The sequence below is a fragment of the Dipodomys merriami genome, unplaced genomic scaffold (genome assembly GCF_024711535.1).
Source record: "Dipodomys merriami isolate MVZ:Mamm:240054 unplaced genomic scaffold, mDipMer1.0.p SCAF_5, whole genome shotgun sequence".
Classification (NCBI taxonomy): Eukaryota; Metazoa; Chordata; class Mammalia; order Rodentia; family Heteromyidae; genus Dipodomys; species Dipodomys merriami.
The window spans coordinates 77,954,527-77,973,728 of NW_027206068.1; the positions used below are offsets into that span (position 1 = coordinate 77,954,527).

The window sequence follows — 19,202 nt, forward strand, 5'->3', positions numbered from 1 at the left end:
TCCACAGAGGGAAGGGTGCTGGCCTGGACCGCCTTCCGCTTCCTTCACTGGGGAACTCAGGGGGAGGACCTGGGGACGGTACCAAAGCAGGGCACCAGCTTGCCCACACTTCGTGCTTCTGGGGAAGAGATGGGAGGAAGGAAGAGAAGATCTGGCTGTAAGGAAAAGCCCCCCGTGCCCAGCCCTCTGCCCCCTGGTGCCTTCCTTGCTGCCGTTTGTAGTGAGGGTCAGGGAACAGCTGGGCTGGGAAGGAGTGGAGCCCCCTGGCCCCCGGGGTGGAACCGGAGGCCGAGAGCCTGGCACTGTGTGCCGCGGGGCTGATCCGGTAAGGCGTTTCCCAGTGGGATGAATCTAGATGGGGGCGGGGCACATAGGAACCCTTGGAAGGTCACTGCTTCCTGCGTCCTCATCTGGGACACAAGGTTCCATCCTGAAACCAAGTTGTGTGTGTGTGTGTGTGTGTGTGTGTGTGTGTGTGTGTGTGTGTGTGTGTGCGTGCGTGCGTGTGTATCGCGTGTGTGTGCGTGTGTGCATGCATGTGTGTGTACGCATGTGCGTGCGTGCGTGTGCGTGCGTGTGTGCATATGTGCGTGTGTGTGTGCATGTGTGCGTGTGTGCGTGTGTGTGTGCGTGCCCACCTGGGCACCGCATTTCTCTGCTTTCTGGCAGCGTCTCTTCTGATTTACCTTCCGCCAACACCAGCTCCCCGCTGGAAGTGCAGTTGTCGCCTGGGAAGGGAAATGAGCTCACACGGAGCTCAGAGCGGAGGCCGAGTCCACGCCACCCTCGCGGCTGCCCTGCCCAGGCGCGTGCCCCTTCACGTAGTGTGTCGTTTTCTTTGGGAAGCTCCAGCTCGGGCAGAAAAGATAAAGAGTTGTCGCCACACTCAGCTGCGTGCCCACCCTGGGATTTTCTCTTAGGAGGGAAAAGCGAGGCCATGCAGTGGCCTCTTGACCTCTCAGAGCCCGGGGTGCCTGCGCCCCGCCCCCTCCAGGTGTGCTGTGGTCTGGCGCATCCTTGCCACCCTGCCACCAGAGGGGGTGGGCGGCTGCCTGCTCCTCTCCTCCGGGAGGGGAGCCTCTAACGCCGCCCCAAGAATTCCAAGGAAAAGCCGCGTCCTTGGGCAGCCAGGCACCGCAGGCCGGCACTGCCCCAGCCCGAGGCCCCAAGGCCGGGGGGAGGGTTGCAGATGTCTGTCCCGAAGCAGACGGCCAATATTTGGGGCTTTTGCAGGCCACAGGCGTTGTCTGCAGCCCCCGGGAAAGCTGCCACGGGGCAGTGATGAGGGAGGTGTGTTCCAATAAAACTTTATTGAGTGGACGCAAGTGTGAGTGGCGTGTATCTTCCTGGGCAAGGAGGCACTATTCATCTTTAGCTTCTTTGCTTTAAATACTTGAAAATGTCAGAGACAGTCTGGGCTCCTGGTGGTGTAGAAGGAGGTCTCGGACCCGATCTGTCTCGGGCATTTTCATCTGCCCACATCTGCCTTTCCGGCCATGGCCCACCTAGTCTGTACTAGGTGGGATGCAGGGAATGCGGCGTGGTTTGTTCCCAGCAAGACACACACGCGGCCGCTTTCCCAGGCCTGGCCCCGGGGACAGGCTGCAGCCTTCCGGGTCCTTCCGGAGCACGGGGCCACTGGCTGGGTTCCCTGGCAGGCACTTTATGGCTTTCTGGCCAAATCCTGCCACCAGCCTGCATTCCTTCCAGTGTTTCCATGTGCGTGTGATGCCAGCAACAGGCCGCGGGCCGGGCAGGGCGGCTCTGCCACCTGTCTGAGGAGTCAAGTGCTCTAACAAGCCGGGCATCTCCACAGCCCGCCCCCCCCACCCCCTCCCGGCCCCAAGGGGTTTTCTTTCACATTTCCAGCACCACCTCCCGAGGTCGGACACAAGGAGGGGCCCTTGAGCCAGGGGACATGAATGCTTCCACCTCAGACATTCCTGGAAGTCTCTGTAAGTTCTTTATTCAGACAACAGAGCACAAAGATACAAGTTCCAGGTGCATCCCGATGCACATTTTTGACAGGCACAGAGACGCATCGAGTCCGGAGCAGCTGCAGCAAGCGCCCCGCACGCACAGTGCACAAAGCGCCCTCCACCCTCAGCCCGGACGCAGTGTCCTGTGGGCTGCGTGGCTGCCCTCTCTCCAGCTCTGTGGCGGCTTTCCTGGACCGTGGCTTTCCCCTTGGCGATCACAGTATCCCGCTGAGTGAGAATCTTCACGAGGGACTGAAGGGCCGAGAAGCAGCGGCGCATCACGCAGCCCTTCCAAAATAGTGAGCTGCCTGGAGCCAGGCCCCTCCCGGCCCGGTGCCTGTGGGCACAGTCACCCGTGGGCAGGGTGCGGCCCAGGGCCGTTCCCTGGCTCACACAGGCAGCAGCAGCCTCCCCGGGGGCCCAGCATCGCTGCTGCGGCCTGCGCCTCTTGTCCATCTCCGACCAACGCCCATGGAGTAGAGCAGAGATTGCCACCTCCACTGGGCATTGAAAATGCCCACGTTGACACCAAAGACGGATCTGCGGAGGGGGACGGAGGCCCCACTCAGCCGTGCGCAGGGCTGGCCCCGAGGAAGTGCTTCGGGGTCGAGGCCTCCCGGCCCAGCCTCCAAGGCCAGGCCCTCAGCAAACTCTGGGGCTGCGTCCTGCTGTGGACACTCGCACAGGCCTTGGCACGGGGCCAGACCCTGCCAGGAGGGAATGAGGTCCCATCCTTCCTGCTTTCCAAACCAAGACACCCTCCAGACCAGCTTCACCTGCAGAGGCCCCAAGACCCCACAGCCCCACTGCCCCAAGCCAAGACCACTGTGCTAGCCAAAGCACAAAGCGGGACCCTCCGCAGGCCCAAGAACCGTAGAACCGTGCGGAGCTGGAAGGAGCCTCACCCAGACCCAGCCGCCCTTGGTCCTGACCGAGGCCCCTGGCTGAATTCTGGGCCTCGTGGTGGACAGACAGGTGGAGTGGACCAGAGCACAGCGGGCAGCTCCCCATTCAGGCTGGGGCCCCACGCCCCCCCCCCCAAGTGCAGGCCGAACACACACAGTCCCAGCTGGCTGGCCAGGGCCGAGCTGGGCGCCTGGCCTGCTCCTTGGGCGCTCTGGCCGGGGGAAGGGCAGCACAATTTCAGGAAGCAGCTGTGGGTCCTCCCCGCCCAGCAGAGGCAGCCAGGCCTGTGGTCACACAGGGTGAGGGGCTGTGCGCCCAGCCTGTCTCCGGGCACCAGTGAGGGGTGAGGTTGGGGGAGGGCGGGCCGGCCTTGGGGAGGGCAGGAGGACCCTGGCATGGGAAGCAGACAGACAGGGGCTTCTCTACCGCCCAGAGACACAGGTGCGCTGTCTGCCCACTCCGGCTACCCACTGAAGTCAGCCAGAGTCCACACCAAGTAGAACAACGGGGCTCCAGGTGTCCCAGACAGAAGCCACGGAGAGCAAAGAGGAGGGCTGCGACATGGATCTCAGGTGTTCAAACTAACAGTCGGTGCGCGGCACACTTTATTTCTATAAAACTATTACAAAATATTCCAAAATACATCTTAGTAAATTTACAGCAGTTATTTCTCAATTTATTAATGCAAAAAAATCCTTTTTTTTTCTCTGTACAAACTACAGGCTCCATCCTTGTGAGCTCCTCGCTGCGTGTGCTTTTAAAAAATAGTCTCTTCTAATAAATTCTTTGAGGTTAAAAATAACAGTTCTTCCAGTTTGCCCCCCCCAAAAAGGTGTGTGTGTACGTGTGTGCGTGTACGTGTGTAACAGTCGTGGCTCCCAAAAACGTGGCCAAAATGGTGATTACAAAGCAAATAGTAAACCATGAAGACAGTACAGAAGATAGCTGTCACATTGGAAACTAGTTAAATTAAAATAATATATTTTCATATTTTACACTATTTCAAAAAATGAAATGTCATTCAGTTAAGTATTGATCTCTCAAAAAATCTAATTTACAATTCTGTGTATAAAAATATAATTTGTGGACCCCACGAGGCATGGTTGAGTTTACATTTGCCAAAAAGCAGGAGCAGGCTGAGGGGGAGGAGGAGAAGGAGGAGGAGGAGGAGGAGGAAAATAAGAGGAAGAGGAGGAAAAGGAAGATGGGGGGAGGAGGAGGAGGAGGAGGAGGAGGAGGAGGAGGAGGAGGAGGAGGAGGAGGAGGAGGAGGAGGAAGAGGAGGAAAATAAGAGGAAGAGGAGGAAAAGGAAGATGGGGGGAGGAGGAGGAGGAGAGGAGAAGGTGGCTGGCGTGCAGAACTTCGTTTTGCACACCCGAGAAGAGGGACAAGTAGAAAAATAGACTCTGAGCAGGTTGCTTGGCCTCACAGAATAACCTTTCCCCGTGAGTACAGTTCACATGATAATAATAAATTATCCAAGACACAAACTATTAAGGCTCTTGAAGACCCGGTTCATATTATTTAAAATATCTATTCATACCAAACAAATAAATAGCCAGGAGAGGAGGAAAATAACCAAAATAAAACAACAACGAAGAAACTCAAAACAACACATAAACTAAACACAACAACAAGGCTTCCCGGGGTCTTTGTTTCCTTAGGGTCTACTTTGGACTGTCCTACGTTATTATTATTAATATTAATTATTATTTATTATAATTAGCAGTCTCGTTCCGTGCGCGTGCCCCGTGTCGTGGCTTCCTCCTGCGTGCCTCCCGCCGCCCGCCCGCCCCTCCGGGCCGCGCGGGGTCCCCGGGGCCTTCAGCCGGCCGGGGCCGCCATGCCCAGCGGGTGCATGGTCTCGCTGTCCAGCAGCCAGGTGCCGATTTGGTAGAGCAGCTGCGAGTACCAGTGCACGCCCGGGGCCGGGGCCGGGGCCGGGGCCGCGCCGCCGCCGCCGTCGCGGTCCGTGCGCGCGGGCGCGGGCGCCAGCGCGGCCAGCAGCGCGTGCGCCAGGCGGAAGGGCGCGAAGGCCCGGTGCGCCCAGCCGTGCTCCTCGATGACGGCGTAGCACGAGGCCAGCACCCGGTTGACCAGGATGGTGCCCTGCGCGGTGAGCGGCGCGTACGCGCCCGCCGCCTCCTCGCGCACGGTCACGCGGTGCACCGCGGCCGGCCGCAGCCGCCGCCGCCCGCCGCGCCCGGCCGCCACGTACACGCGCTGGCCCGGGCGCACGCTGCTGGCGAAGAGCGCGCGGCGCCCCGCCGGGGCCGAGCCGTTGTGCGGCGGCGCCACGAAGAGCAGGTGCGCGGCGGTGAGCAGCAGGCGCGCCCGCGGCTCCCGCGTCTCGATCACGTAGAAAACCTTCCGGGCGCGGTCGTCGCGGTCCAGGAAGGCCAGGAAGTCGCTGTACAGCAGCCGGCCCTGCTCGTCGGCCGCCAGCACGCGGTCCCCGGGACGCAGCTCCCGCACCGGCTTGGTGCCGCCCCGCTCCAGGTGCACCGTGGCCCATCCCGGGAAGCAGCCGCCGGACTTGGCGGCCACCGAGTTCTCTGCGGTGGGGAGGGAGGAGACGGACAGGTGTTGAGGCCGCGGGGCGGGGGCCGCAGCCCGCCCCCTCCCCGCTGGCGCGCGGGGCGGCAGGCGGGTCTCACCGCACGCCGGCGGCCTTCCGCTCCCCGCCCCCCCAGCCCGGGCCGGCGCGCGCCCAGCCCCGCTCGCTCGGAGTCCCGGAAGCCTCCTTCCTTCCGCCCCGGGGCGCCGGCCCGGGCGGGGCTGCGGGGGGCGGGGGGGCGGGGCTGAGACATAGCTGCAGTAGTTGTAGCAACTGCACAAACATTCCCGGGAACGGACCGAGGTGTGAAAACCCGAGGCTTGTGTGGATTCTCTAATTAAAATCCAATAAAGAGCCCGGCCCTGTCGCGGTGGTTTCTGGAAGAAAGCGGAGCCCCTCTTGGAAGCGGGGTCTCCCCCCGGCCGCCCCTCCCTATTTACTCAGGTGCCGAGCCCTCCCCGCGCGCCGTTCACACGCGGCCTCTCCAGAAGCCGGGCCTCCCAGGCACTGTTTGCACAGCCCGGCCTCTCCTGCGAGCACTCGAGCTGTGTATTTGAATTTTAAATGCCCGGCCCGCGCCGCGCCGGTTCTCAAGGCCCCTTGACTACCCGCGCTCTCCGGCCTCGGCCGCCGCGGGTCCCCAGGACAATCCTGGCGGCGGGGGCGGAGCGCGGGCGGCGCGGGGGCGGGGTCCCCGTCGCCGGCGCATTCCGATCTCTGGGATCAGGCTTTTGGCAAATAGAGATGGCCAGAAAGAAGCTTCCTGCTGGAATGGCCGAGGGGGGTTTAATCTTCTCATCGGTTTCTCCGTCATGAAGTGCGGGGCTGGCCCCCGGAGGCCCCGCGCAGCCCCCCGGAATGCGGGACGCCGGCTAGGCCCGAGCCGTCGACTCTCACGACCCCGCTTGACACGCACGGCGCCGCGCCCCGGCCCGCGTGCGCGGAATGCCAATGAGCGGCGCTGCGCTCCGGGCTCCCGGGCTCGGGCCCGCGGGGCCGGGGACCCGGAGGGGGGGCGGGATCGTTTGGGAGGAGAGCTTCAGGGACCCCCGCCAGGGGGACCCCGCGGCGCGGGGGGTGTGGGGAGGCGGGGCTCTCGCCGCCTCCATTTCCCACCGGGGCCGCCCCCGCTCGGAGCCCCGCGGGGCGAGGGCCGGCCCTGGCCTGAGACCCCCCCGGGCCGCACGCGGGCTGCCCCGGCCCCGCTCCCACGCCTCGGCCTTGCACGGCCGTGGGAAGCCGGTGCGTTCTCCACCCATCTATCCGGAGCGCCCGGACGCTTCCAAAGTGCCTTTCTACTCGCGGGCGCCATTCAAAGGCAGCTGGGGGTCCGGGAAGTGGGGGCCTCCGAAATGCACTGCGAGCCGCCTGGCGGACGCGTCCACCGGGGCCGCGAGACGGCGGCGGCGCCCGCGCGCTCCCGAGCGGGGCCCGCGGGCGCGCCCGGGGACGGCGCCGCGCGCGGCTGTTCCTCCCGGCCGCCGCGGGTGGCGTTGCAGGCCCGGGGAAGTCGACCGGCGGGGAAGCCGGCCCGGCCTGGCCCCCCGCACCCGCCCGCAGCCCAGCGCCGCCCAGCTCGACGCCCCGCCGGTGCGGGCGCGGTGCGGGGGGGGGGCGGCCACCCCCCCCCGGCCTCTCGCCCCGCAGCTCAGCAGGGAGTTAAGTTTGTTTAGACCCCGCGGGGCCCAGCGGGCAGGGGGGGTTACGCCCCGGACAGAGCCCTGAGTGCTGAAGTCCGCGTGCGAGGCGTGGGAGGCCCGCGCCCCGATCCCGGCCTCGCCACCGGCAAGGGCCCCGTTCTCCCCCGGCTTCCAAGGTGGGCAGGGTCCTGGGGGGGCCCGGCGGCCTCCAGAAAGAACCCCGCTTCCTCTGGACGCCACGTCCTCCATGGTCCCCCCTCGGCCTCGGGAGCGCGGGGCCGGCCGGGTCGGCGGGGCGGGCTCACCTGCTTTCACCGAGCAGTGGATGTGCGCCTTGGACTCATAGTAGACCCAGTCGAAGCCGGCCTCCACCGCCAGGCGCGCCAGCATGCCGTACTTGCTGCGGTCGCGGTCGGAGGTGGTGATGTCCACGGCGCGGCCCTCGTAGTGCAGGGACTCCTCCGAGTGGTGGCCGTCCTCGTCCCAGCCCTCCGTCACCCGCAGCTTCACCCCCGGCCACTGGTTCATCACCGAGATGGCCAAGGCGTTCAGCTTGTCCTTGCACCTCTGCGGAGAGAGGGGAGCCCGACCGACAGACGCGTTAGCTGAGGCCGCGCGACCGCAGACCGGTGAGAAAGGTCATGGGGGGGGGCTGCAGGGGCAGGGGAGGGGGCTGCAGAGGGAGAGGGCCTTGGGGGCGCTGCATGGGGAGGGAGAGGGCCAAGGGGGGCTAAAGGGGGGAGGGTCATGGGGGGCTGCAGGGGAGGGGGAGAGGGCCAAGGGGGCTGCACGGGAGGGGGCTGCAGGGGGAGTGAGCCCCCTCCGGGCTGAGCGCAGGGCCTTGTTGACCGTATGTTTCAGACATCACCCCCAGAATCTTCCCGAGGCGCCACAGCGCTGCACACCCCCCCACCGCCCCCTTCTGCTCCCCAGGGCAGGGCTCCCGGTTGGAGAGGCCAGGGCCCTCGGCGGAGAGGCTGTCCCGCGCACTTCCGCAGGGAAGTGAGCCCCCGCCGGGCTGTGTCCAGGCCACGCCCGTGGGGAGCGGGGATGAGGCCTGCAAAGCGCGCGGCCGCCGAGCGCGAGTGCGGGGCTGGCGAGGCGCGGCGCGGCCGGCGTCCGCAGTCCCCAGTCGGGCGGGCCCAGGACAAACATTCCTGGTCGCGGCGGCCCCGCTCCTCCCCCGTGGAGCCGCAGTGGCCAGGCCGGGCGGCGGTCTGGCTGTGGTCTTGTTTTGTGTAACCTGTTCCCCTCCTCCTCTCGCCTAGACCCGGTGCAGAAGGGCGTCCGGCCGGTTTGAGGCGCTGAAGAGGGGAGGGGGAGAGGAGACGGGGTGGGGCCGGGACGCCGGGAGGGGAGGGGGTCGATCTCCCTCCCCGCGCCCTGGCTGGCCCTCCGCCCCGCTCCCACGGGGGAGCCTAGGCCTGCGATGTAGGGGGATCCCCGAGACGCCCGACCCGGGTGGAGGCGGGGGAGGGAGGTGGCAATTCCAGGCCGGCTTTTGTGGAGCGAGGGCCGGGCGCCCACCTGGCCCACGCGGGGAGGGGTGCCGGGCGGAGGGCTGGGCACAGGTCGGGGACTCGGCGCTGGAATGACAGGTTGCGCAACAGGAAAAGTCTTGTGTATCTGGCGGCAATAAAACCCAGTAATGCGGTTGTGGAGTTCAACCCACAACCGATGGAGGGCCGGGGGGCGGGCCGGCCGGCGGCAGGCCGGGGCTCGCTCGCTCCCGGGCCTGCCGGCTGTGGTCTTTAAGGAAAGGTCCGAAGGGCAGAGTTGGGGTGAGGTCATCTCGCGGACTGCGTGGGTTTCACACGAAAATCAATCGGTAAGCCCGGGTCTGCTGGGAACCGGGCTTCGAAGCTGGTGCGCGCAGGCGCACACCGCAATACGCACACGCGCAACGCCGGCCCCGTTCCCGCCCCCACCGCGCCCGGGCTCCTGGCCGGGCAGGGGGAGCCCGGCAGCGCCCCGCCCGGGAAGCTGCCTGGCTAGGGAGATTCCGGGGGGCCCGAGACGCGCCCCGGCCATCCAATAACGCCGACCCTGAGGGCCCCACGCGAGAAGCCCCGGGGGCCGACTTAGGCCTGGCGGCCGGTCGGGCCGAGGCCGAGGGGCGCCCGAGTTGACGCCCCGCGCCCTCCCCTCCCCTCGCCACCGGGCCTGCGGCCTCCGCGGCGGCGGCGGCGGCGCGCTCCCGCGCGGGGCCAGCCGGGAAGCCGGGGTGGTTATTAATTCATCGGGTCGTGTGCCGCCAGTCGAGCGCCTCGGTGCAGCCGCTGTGAAGCCAGCCGGGCCCGGCGGGCGGCTTTGTGCCGGCGGAGGCCGCGCGCCCCCCAAGCCCTGAGCTCACGCGCACCCGCGGCCCAGCGCCGTCCCCACCCGTGGCGCGCTGAGCTCAGCCGAGGGGCGCCCTAACTTCCAGACCCCGGCTAGAGGAACCGGACCCTCTCCGCGAGCCCAGAAACGCCTCCCTCCAGCCGGCCCCGGGCACCTATCCCCAGCACCCAAATCGCAGGGAGATGGGCAGGACGGGGCGCTCGAGGGGTCCCCGCTCCAGCCCCTCGAGGCCTCCCGCCCCGGCCCCCGGCACCCCGGCCTGGCACCCGAGGCCTGCGCGGCGCAGTGTCTGTCTGAGCTTCCCGCTCCGAGTTAATATTAACCCGGAGCTCCTGCTCCAGAACGGCCCCGAAAGTTCCACTGGGGACGATCTTGCTATGGTTGAGGGAGTCGGGCGGCAGACGGGGAGGGAGGCGAGACAGGGCAGTGGGGTGCACGCCTGGGCCCGCGCGCTGGGGGCCAGCGGGCGAGCGCACTTCGCCGGGCCCGGGCGATGGCCTCGCGTCCCCCCGCCCCGCTCCCCCCCGCCGCGCGCCCCGGCCTGCGCCCCTGAACCCCCGGCCCGGGACTGCAGCCTACTCTCCGCCGCCTGCGTGTTTGGGGGCGTCCGTGGGGTCGGCTCTGTGCACCCTCCCCCCCCCAGCCTCTCCCCAGGTGGAAAAAGTGTTTTCGTTCCGTCGGGCTGGGGAAGTTGACGGAGGGTCAGAAGTTCAAAGGCTGCGCGCGGCGGAGAGTGGCGGGGCGCGGGGTGCTCGGCCCGGGGGTGCCCAGTCCGGACGGGCAGGGGCGGGGGGGGGCACGCGGGCTGGGGGTGCGGCCGGAGGCCGGCCGGGCGCGGAACCCCGGCCCCTGCCCCGCCCCGCCTCTCCTTCCCAGCCCCCGCCTGCCTCCAGGGCCCCGACGCTCGTGGCGGCGGGATGGGCTCCAGGCTCTTTTGGGGCGGTGCTCGGTGCGCGAAGCGGCGGGGACTGGCGGCCCGAGCCCAACCCCGCGTGCACGGGAACCGAACCCTGGCGCCGGGGTTAGTACCCCGGGAGCCAGCGGAGCTGAAATGCGTCGCCTCGGCTCGCGGCTCTGCGTGCTCCAGCCCTGCAGCCGGCGGCCAGACCGCGGCCCCTGGCCGGAGACCCCGGCTCCGACGCCCGCCGGGCACACGCCCGTCCCGGCTGCGGGACTCGGGTGTCCTCTGCCCGAGTCGCGCCTCTCGGGATCTGGACCCGCTCCCTGGCCCGCGGGGAGCGAGGGTGCGCAGGACTCGGCGCCCCAGACCACCCCCCCACCCCGAGCCCGGCCAGCACGCGCGCCGCGGCCCGCGCGGAGTGAGCGTCCGCACGCGCCGCGCTCGGCTCCGGCGCGCGTCCGCACTCGCGGTCCAGATTTCAGGGGGTCGCGCGGGCGAAGGAGGGCGCGGGGCCGGGGGGGGCCGTCTACCCCCGCTTCCCGGCCTCCCGTCCGCCATCGTCGAGCGGCGTTCTCCGCGCAGCTCCCGGCAGCGACCCCGGGGCCGCCCGGCGCGCTCCCTCTCCCGCCGCCGCCCGAGCGCCCAGCCCCGAGGTAGCACTCGACTGTTTTAATAGGGCAGTAAAAAGGATGCTGACCTATATTCGCCAGGAACCCCATTTCCAGCTTCAGTCAGACGTGCGTGGAGTTGGAGACTGTGGAACTGGCTGGGGTGTGGGAGGAGGCGGAATTTGCGCTGGCGCGGCCGGGCCGCTCCCCGCGCGCCCCGCGCGGCCCGCGCTCCCCGCCCCCCCCACCTTGGTGTGTTCGCTTCGGATTCTTATGCAAGCAGGTTGGAAACTAAAGTGATGCAATGCCAGGAAGTTCCCGGTCCCTCCCCCGGGTACCGCGGGCCGGGGAGAACGAGCATCCTCCTGGACTCCTTAGGAGGCTCACTCGCCGCTGCCGCTGCCCGGGACGCGGGGCTCCCCGGCCTTTTGTTAGAGCCGCCCCCCGGGGTGTCGGAGGGGAGGTCGGGAGCGGGGGGCCGGCAGGCGGCTCCAGGGGCCCAGGCCGGGTCTGCACAGAGCCCGGAGAGCAACTTGTCCCCGTCCCCTTCCATTTCCATGCCCCCCACCCCGGGGCGAGGGGCGCCCCAAGTTGCCGGCCAGAGCAGGCACAGGTTCCGGGGAGGTCGGCCCAGACGCCGAATCTGACCAGCGCCATCCCGGACTCCCCCACCCTCCCCAGCCTCAGTCTCTGCGCCCGGCAGGACCCTCCACCTCCTTCCTCCTTCCTGCTCCCCGGGGAGGAAAGGTGCGGGGAGGGCAGGCGGGCGGGGAGGGAGAGGGCCGCGCCGCCGCGCTCCCGCCCGGTCCGGCGCCCCGCAGCCCCGGGCGGGCGCGGCGTCTACCTGAGTCATGAGCCGGTCCGCGCCGGTGTTCTCCTCGTCCTTAAATATGATGTCGGGGTTGTAGTTGGGGGTGAGTTCCTTAAACCGCTCGGAGTTCCTGGAGATCTTCCCCTCGTACCTGCCGCTGGCCCCCAGCGTCTTCTCCGCTACGTTGGGGATGAACTGTTTGTAGGCTAAGGGGGTCAGTTTTTTGGGGTGCCGCCTCTTGCCGAAGCCCCTGCCGGGTCCGCACGCCAGCCCGGAGCCCAGCAGCAGCGAGGAGACCAGAACCACCAGCAGACATCGGGCCGGCGGCAGCATCTTGTCCCCGGAAGCCGGGGCGGGGGGGCTCCGGGCTCTCCCCGCGCGGGTCTGCGCGCAGGCGGGTGCGCGCGGCGGCGCTGTGCGTGTGCGCTCGGCTCCCGGCCTCGCTCGCTCGCTCTCGCTCCGGCTCGCTCTCCCTCGCTCGCTCGCTCTCCCTGGTGCGCGGCTGCCTCTTTTTCTTCCTATATCACCTTGCCCGCCGCCGCGGCCGGGGACTCGCCGCCGATCCCCACCCAGACAGGGGCTGCGGTGGCGGGCTGCGGGTCGCTAATAACGGAACACATGGGCGTTGGGTCCCAAGACAGCGATTAGCAGACAAAAAGAGGCTGGGTTCCGATGGAAGGAGGCCGGGGAGCTTGTGCGCGCGGCGGCCCCGCCGCGCTATATTATAGCCGGCAGGGGCGCGTCTGATTGGCCGCCGCGCCAGCTCGCGCTCTGCTGTTAACCCTGAAGTCTGCGTCTCCCCCGGCGCCTCTCCAGGCCCCGCACCCGAAGGCTGCGAGTTACAAACATAAGAAAACAAAAACCAAAGGCCGTCCCGCAGGTAGAGGGGGCGGGGGTGCGCGCGCAGCAGAGAACCTCGCCGCCGCCGCTTTGTGCTCGCCTCCCGCCTCCCCCTTACTTTCCCGGGAATGGTAGGTGCTCTTTAAACCAACAGAAGTTTTTGAAGGACAGCCTGGACCGGGGCGGGGTGGTGGTGGTGGTGGTGGTGGTGGTGTCCACACCCAGCTTCAGCGATCCAGATCTCTCGAATGGTTAAGGGCCAAGCTGCCCGGCCCCTCTTTCATCGCCGGGGCTCCCATGCGACAAGGTGAGGGTCTGCGTGGAGAGGCAGTGGGACCCCCGAGCCCGAATATCCACCATCCGGGAGCAGAGGCCCCAACGCAAGGCATGGCTGCCTTAAGAGCTTTAGAAAAACTTCTGGGATGGGAGCGGGGGTCCCCGCTTAGTGTAGGGGAGGGCGGATGGGGACCGGAGGGCCGCAGCGGGTGCGTGGCTCAGTGGGTCTCGGTGCTGCGCCTCAGCAGGCAGAAGGGAGGCGGCTGGGCAGCTGCGTGCAGGCCTCGGGGCCTCGTGCCCACACCCCCGCCCCCACCAGTGACACACACACTCCTCCACGATCAAGACCCACGGGAGCAATGCCGGGCTAGAGGGGGTCGAATGTGGGGCTCAGACTCCTTGCCAGAGCCGGCCAACAGCGCTGCCCTAAGTCAGTCCCCAAGGACAGAAGATGTCCATCCCAGAGCTGCAGCCGCAAGGAAGTTGGGGACCCCACTGGCCATCCAGCCAAGAGGGATGTCCTAGAGGAGGACTTGGAGCCTAGGGGTCAGTAGTGCTGGGGTCCCTGATATGCGACTACTTCCAGGAAAAGAAAAAAAAAACCTCAATGAAAATGCCAATTAAAACTCAGAAACAAAATCTGGGACTCCTTGTTGTGGAAACTTCCTTTTGGTTCTGCCTCTACCCACCACACTAGCCTGTGATGTTTCCTCCGTGCCCACCCAGGCAGACACTGGTCCCCATCAAATGCTGCCCTATGACCCCAGCTCATCCCAGGGCTTTGGGGAGGCCTGTCCGAAGTGAGTCCTTTGCCAATGGGGCCTTCTAGCAAGTTCCTTTGCAGACAAACATTCACCCTCTTCCTTCCATCCTTCCTTCCTTCTTTCCTTCCCTCCTTCCTTCCTTCCCTCCTTCCTTCCTTCCTTTTCCTTCCTTTGTTCCTTCATTCATTTCTTCATCCTGTTCATTTGCCAGGAACCTCCAGAGAAAGAGCGCAGGGTCCAGCCTGTCTGCCGGCTCCCCCTCCCCCAGGGGGATGAATTCAAAAGCTCTCCTCCCCTCCCCTCGCTTTTTTAGGATTATGAAGAAGTTCTCCATGGACTCCTGGGCCAGGGGAGGAAACAAGTCTCCAGCCCCCTTGGGGTGCTGAGTGCGGAACCAGGTCTTGGATGGGCAGAACTTAGTGGATGAGCAGGTGGAAATGACTCTCTCTCCCCTGTGCTCCCAGAGAATGCACACAATGAGGGCCCAGCATCTGCGCTTCAAGCCACACGCGGGTGTTGCTCGGTAGGGTGGCAGCTGGGTCCTCGGCCCGTTGCTCCAGTCCTCCCCTTTCCCTGCTCTTTTGGGCCCTTTGGACCCTTCCTATAAACTGTTCAGGCTTTAAGTACAGACCAGTGGATGCAGGGTCCCAGAAGCCCGCAGCGCCCCCCTGCAGGCTCAGTGGGGAGGCAGAAGGCTGGGCTGCACAGAAATGCATGTGGGCACAGCTGGCCCCAGGCACGGCCAGCTCCCTCTTGGCTGGCAGTGGGGAGGGGAGGTTGTGTCTGGTGGCCTGCCCTAGAGACAGGAATGACACTTCCTTGTCTGGCTGCGGACGCCCAGAGGGCAGGTCAAAGGCTGGCCCTTCCAGGGTAGAGTAAGGATTCACCATAAAACCTGCCACTGAAGCTTTGCTTGGAGGACTCACTGGGGGGGGGGGGGGGATTACAGTTTCTCCCGATTGTCTTGGAAACCAGAGTGTCAGAGGGAACCAGAGAGAAGCTGCAGCCTCTGCCCTAGGCCAGCCGGGCATCCAGACCCACGCACCCACCCCCGCCGCCGCTGCAGCCTCTGCCCCAGGCCGGCCGGGCATCCAGACCCATGTCACCCACCCCCGCAGCCGCGGCCTTCCACCTCCACACACCAGATGGCTCTCTCTCTTTGCCTTTCCCCCTCCAGACAATTTGGGCCCCTCCCTGTGCCCAGCCTCTGCCACACGGGACACCCAGAGCCCATCTCTACCCTGCTTAGGCTCTGCCCTTCTTTTGAATGGCCAGGTGCATCTCTGTCGCTCCCTTCCCCTTTCCACCCACCCACTCAGGATCCTGTCCTCCCCACCTGAGCAGTTGCCTCTGCCTCCTGCCCCTCCCCCAGGACGGCCTTCCCAGGCACTCTCCTCCCCCTCCAGCCCCTGCCGCTAGATGGCGTCCTCACTCTGCCTTCAGCTTGGGCCCAGAGAGTTTGGGAAATTCCACAGTTTGGGGGTGGAAGGGCCTGGCACCGGGCTAGCCTCTCTGACATCTTCGGTCCAAGCAGTCTGCCCAGCTGCCCAGTTTGAATTAGGGGGTCTCACAGCTCCAGCTGTGAAACCCAGTCCCTGCACTTCCAGTTGCTCTGGGGTCATCAATCTCCTCTCCTCAGGGTCCCCTGTCTCCCTGATTACCGTTCTACACAATCTGTTTCCATCCAGTCATCCAGTTTAACTTTCTTCCCATCGTCCCCCCATTTGGCAAACTGTGTTTCAGCACAGGCTTGGCAGCCAGGCCACTCTGCAGCCTGGAGAGGACTGGCCCTTTCACGTTGCCCCCAAACCCCACAGCTCCTCTCGGTCCCTGGCCTGGGGGTGTCCCCAGCTGGCTGAGACGACAGCTCCTGGCTGCCCAGAGCGACCGGGTGCCTTGTGGCCACAGCCTGCGGCGGTGGGGCTGAAGCACCCGGTCAGACTTGATGAGGCCCGGTCCTGGGGCAGCCCTGGCCTCCTGGGCCTCTGCTCTCGTGCTGGTGCACAGCCATGCAGGAGAGAGCAGGCCGGCCAGGCACTGGCCAGCGCAGGACCCCAGAACTGGGGCTGGGAGAGACTGCCGCTGCCCCCGTGTGGGCTCCTGCCGGCTGTGTGCTGTGTCTGCAGGGCTGGGCACCGGGTGGCCCCACTGTCCACCAGCCCCAGGATCCGGGCCCCTGGGGCTCCCTGGTGGTGGCTGCTCCCTCAGCCCCGTGCAGGGCCGTCCAGCTGCTGTCCCCGGGGCCCGAGCTTGCTCTGGAGTGGAGTTTTCTTCCACAGCATGGGAGTTCCTGCCTCTCAGCCCCACGGCCTTCCCAAGACTCCCACCCCAATCTGTTTGTGCCACAAGTGGCAGCACAGGCCCCCTCGCCAGGGCCTCATGAAGCGGGGCTTGGACAGCAGCTCCTGGGGTGGCTGCGGCGCTCACCCCCCAGCCAGCCCGAGCAGAAAGCCTGCTCTGTCACGTAGATGGCCCAGGTGTGTGTGTGCGGGGGAGTGAGCCCAGGTGAACCCCAGCCTCTCCACCTGTACCGTCTGCCCCCTCAGTGGTCCAAAGGCGCCTCAGCTGTGTGGTCTCTGTAGTCTGGACAGGGTACCTCCAGCACATTGGGAGGTGGAGAGACAGGCCCCAGGAGGACAGGTGGCCTGGCGGCCAGGGGAGAGGACAAGCAGGGACCCCAGACCTGCTTCTTCTGACCTTCCTCTGATCCCCGTGCCCATGCTGTTCCCGGTGCCAGAGCCGTCGTGAACCCGACCGTTCTGCTATCGTCCGTGCGATCTTCAAGCTACTTAAGATGCAGCGGCCCCTGGGAAAGTTAATACATTAAACCTGTGCGCGTTGGATCGCCAGCACTTTGAAGAAAGACGCCAGCCAGCAAGCCATGCCTGGGCCTCCCTCTCCAACAATCAAATCAGCGTCTCTGCTTTGCTGACTCTCCTGATGTGAGTTCCTGGGCCTGGCCGGGGTGGGGGCGGGGAGGGGGGCTTGGCCCGGGTGGGTGGCTCTGGTGCTCCGCCGGAGGGGACATGTGTGTCGCGGCTCCTCCTCGCAGCAGCCTTGCCTGGCACACACGGCTTTCCTCGGTACAGTCTGGAAGAGTAGACATTGATGGTGAGTTTCTGGATCTTTCTGGAGGGCGGTGCTGGGGCATGGCTAGCAGCCAGTGCGCAGAGGAGAGCCCTGTCCCCGGAGGCATCGAGGCCCAGAGAGGGCATGGAAGGCTGTGCCGAGCTTGTGGAGATGAGCCGGGAGGGCGAGCGCCCGCCTGCAGGCCCTCCTACCCCCCTTAGAGGGGGAGACACAGCCCGAGGCTCCTCCTTCCTGCTTTGGCCTCCTGGCAGGGGAGTCTCCTGAAGGCCAAGGCTCTCATGCAGGCACTAGGACACGATAACCATCTGGAGAGAGAGAGGGAGGGAGAGGGAGAGGGAAGGATGGGGGACACCTGCACTGCTAAGCCTCAGCCCCTCATTCACCCTGGGCCCCGTGTGTGGGGAGGGCTGCCGTGAGTGGCGGGAGGAGACCTGGGCGGCTGGTCCTGGAGTGGCCGGCTTTTGTTGTTGTTGTGCTGGAGTGTGAACTCAGGGCCTGGCACTCAATCTGCAGTTGCATCCGCCCAGGACGTGAGCCATGCAACTGTTATCTGTTCTGTGGGGAATGTGTCTTGTGGTGGCACTTGGATTATTTCAGTGGATGGACAGACACAAGCCGCCACTGTAGAGGAGGTGTGGCCCTGTGGCCGGAGATGGGAGAGTGCCTTCCCAGCTGGTCTGCACATGTGGGATTGAGGGCAGATCACCAATAAATGGGTGCCCCACAGCCAGGCACCCGTGGCTCATGCCTCTAATCCTAGCTACTAAGGAGGCTGAGATCCAGAGGATATCAGTTCAAAGCCAGCCTACACAGAAAAATCTTCTAGATTCCATCTCCAAAACCAGGTCATGTGGGACCTAATGATAGAGGTCACATGTGTGTGCATGTGTGTGTGTGCGCGTGTGTGCGTGTGTGCACGCGCGTGCTGCATGCTACTCCTAGGGGCTTGAACTCAGGACCTAGGCTCTGTCCCTGGACTTTTTTTGCTCAAGGCTGGTGCTCTACTACTTGAACCACAGCTCCACTTTTGGATTTTTTGGGTGGTGAATTGGAGATAAGAGTCTCACAGACTTTCCTGCCTGGACTGGCACTGAACCTCAATCTTTGGATCTCAGCCTCCCGAGAAGCTAGGATTACAAGGATGAGCCACTGGCACCCAGCTACTTTAATTTGACACAAATGGAGTCAAATCAAATTGAGTTAAATTGAATAGTCTTTCTGGCTGAGGCCGTCCTTCCTGTTGCTTTTGGTCAGCAAATGGAATGGGCTGCAGTGAACTGGCCGCAGGAGACCCAAGCGAGACCCGTCACCGAGCCTGCTGCAGGACCGTGCAAATGCACCACGGCATCCGCCTGCGCACAGCATCCTCGGTGCCGGCCCAGGCTGTCCAGGAGCGTTGGAGTTACGTAGTCCTTGCCGTGAGCTGTGAGGTGCAGGACACGCACCCGCCAGGACCTCCGTAGGTGGAGGGAGGAGGAGCGTTGGAGTTATGTAGTCCTTGCCGTGAGCTGTGAGGTGCAGGACACGCACCCGCCAGGACCTCCGCGGGCGGAGGGAGGAGGCGACACCCGGCTCTCTGCAGCTGTCCCTTCTCTTCCTCTGCGTGGGAAGCAGGAGCTGAGCGTGCTGTGTGTGATGGCTTTGACCTCAACCTTTAACCCAAAGGCTCATGTATCCAGAAGTGTCTTTGTGCTCCGGCTCTGCGTGGTGTCCACTGGGCATCATCTCTCTTTCCTCGCGAAGGACACGCATTGCTTGGGTTTCTCTGCCCACGCACGCATGGGTCCATCCCTTCCTTCCAGCAGCTTGTCCCTGGAGAGGGCTGTGTCCCCAGATGGGAAGTAGAGGGGCCTGGGGAGGGTGGGATGCCAAGAGAGACGCAAAGGTATGAGATCAGGCCAAGCCCAGGGCTTCTCCTCTTGCCTTTCAGCATGGGGGTGGCTTACCCCAAGTACACAAACCCACAGGCTGAATCCAGCTCTCTGTTTGAGCAGTGCCCAGACAAAGCCTGCCCCGGGGCTGCTCTGCTCCCCTCCCCTCCCCCCGCCATGGCAACGGCTCAGTCTCTGGACCATGGTAGCCTGCCAGGCACGCACGCGTTGTCTTGGATCCTTGGGCTCCTCTCCATGGGCAGACCGTGCGTGAATGTTGTGCTCATGTTTTCTTTCTCATCCGGACATATTTACACCCGAGCTGTGTTTTGTTTTTCCCAGCAGAGGAGGGGGCGGTGGGAGGTGGCTGGATCGCCCGCCTCTGGGCTCTCTCCAGCACACACGTGTTGGTGGACATGAAGGTGATCTCGAAATGACACACCAGCGTGATGGGGCAGCATTTTGACTCAGCTGGTAATAAAGAAGTAGGTATTCCTCAGGCAACAGTTGCATAAAATAGGCAGTAAAACATGTAATTAGGCAAATCAAACAAGGCACAGCAACAACTTTCAAATATTTAGTCACATGTCATTTCCCATTAGTTTATTAGATGGCCGAT

General features: G+C 65.0%; 1 protein-coding gene and 1 long non-coding RNA gene across 3 annotated transcripts in view; one reads left to right on the forward strand and one right to left on the reverse strand.

Moving 5' to 3' along the window:
- Window positions 1–3,460: 3,460 nt before the first annotated feature.
- Window positions 3,461–12,325, reverse strand: Shh (sonic hedgehog signaling molecule). 2 transcript variants are annotated; one of them, XM_069997201.1, is made up of 3 exons: window positions 11,776–12,325; window positions 7,388–7,649; window positions 3,461–5,440 (listed from the first exon to the last, which is right to left on the reverse strand). In XM_069997201.1, exons 1-3 carry the CDS (start codon window positions 12,073–12,075, stop codon window positions 4,710–4,712), a joined length of 1,293 nt encoding a protein of 430 aa, XP_069853302.1. In that variant the 5' UTR covers window positions 12,076–12,325; the 3' UTR covers window positions 3,461–4,709. The 2 variants fall into 2 exon arrangements, with proteins under 2 accessions (XP_069853302.1, XP_069853301.1); XM_069997200.1 differs by lacking the exon at window positions 11,776–12,325 and adding an exon at window positions 8,073–8,099.
- LOC138809982 (uncharacterized) overlaps window positions 7,130–19,202 on the forward strand; it is a 190,280-nt gene continuing 178,207 nt past the window's right edge. Inside the window, exons 1-2 of the long non-coding RNA XR_011366980.1 lie at window positions 7,130–7,711; window positions 16,360–16,564. This is a non-coding gene — a long non-coding RNA (uncharacterized lncRNA). The remainder of the gene's footprint in view (window positions 7,712–16,359; window positions 16,565–19,202) is intronic.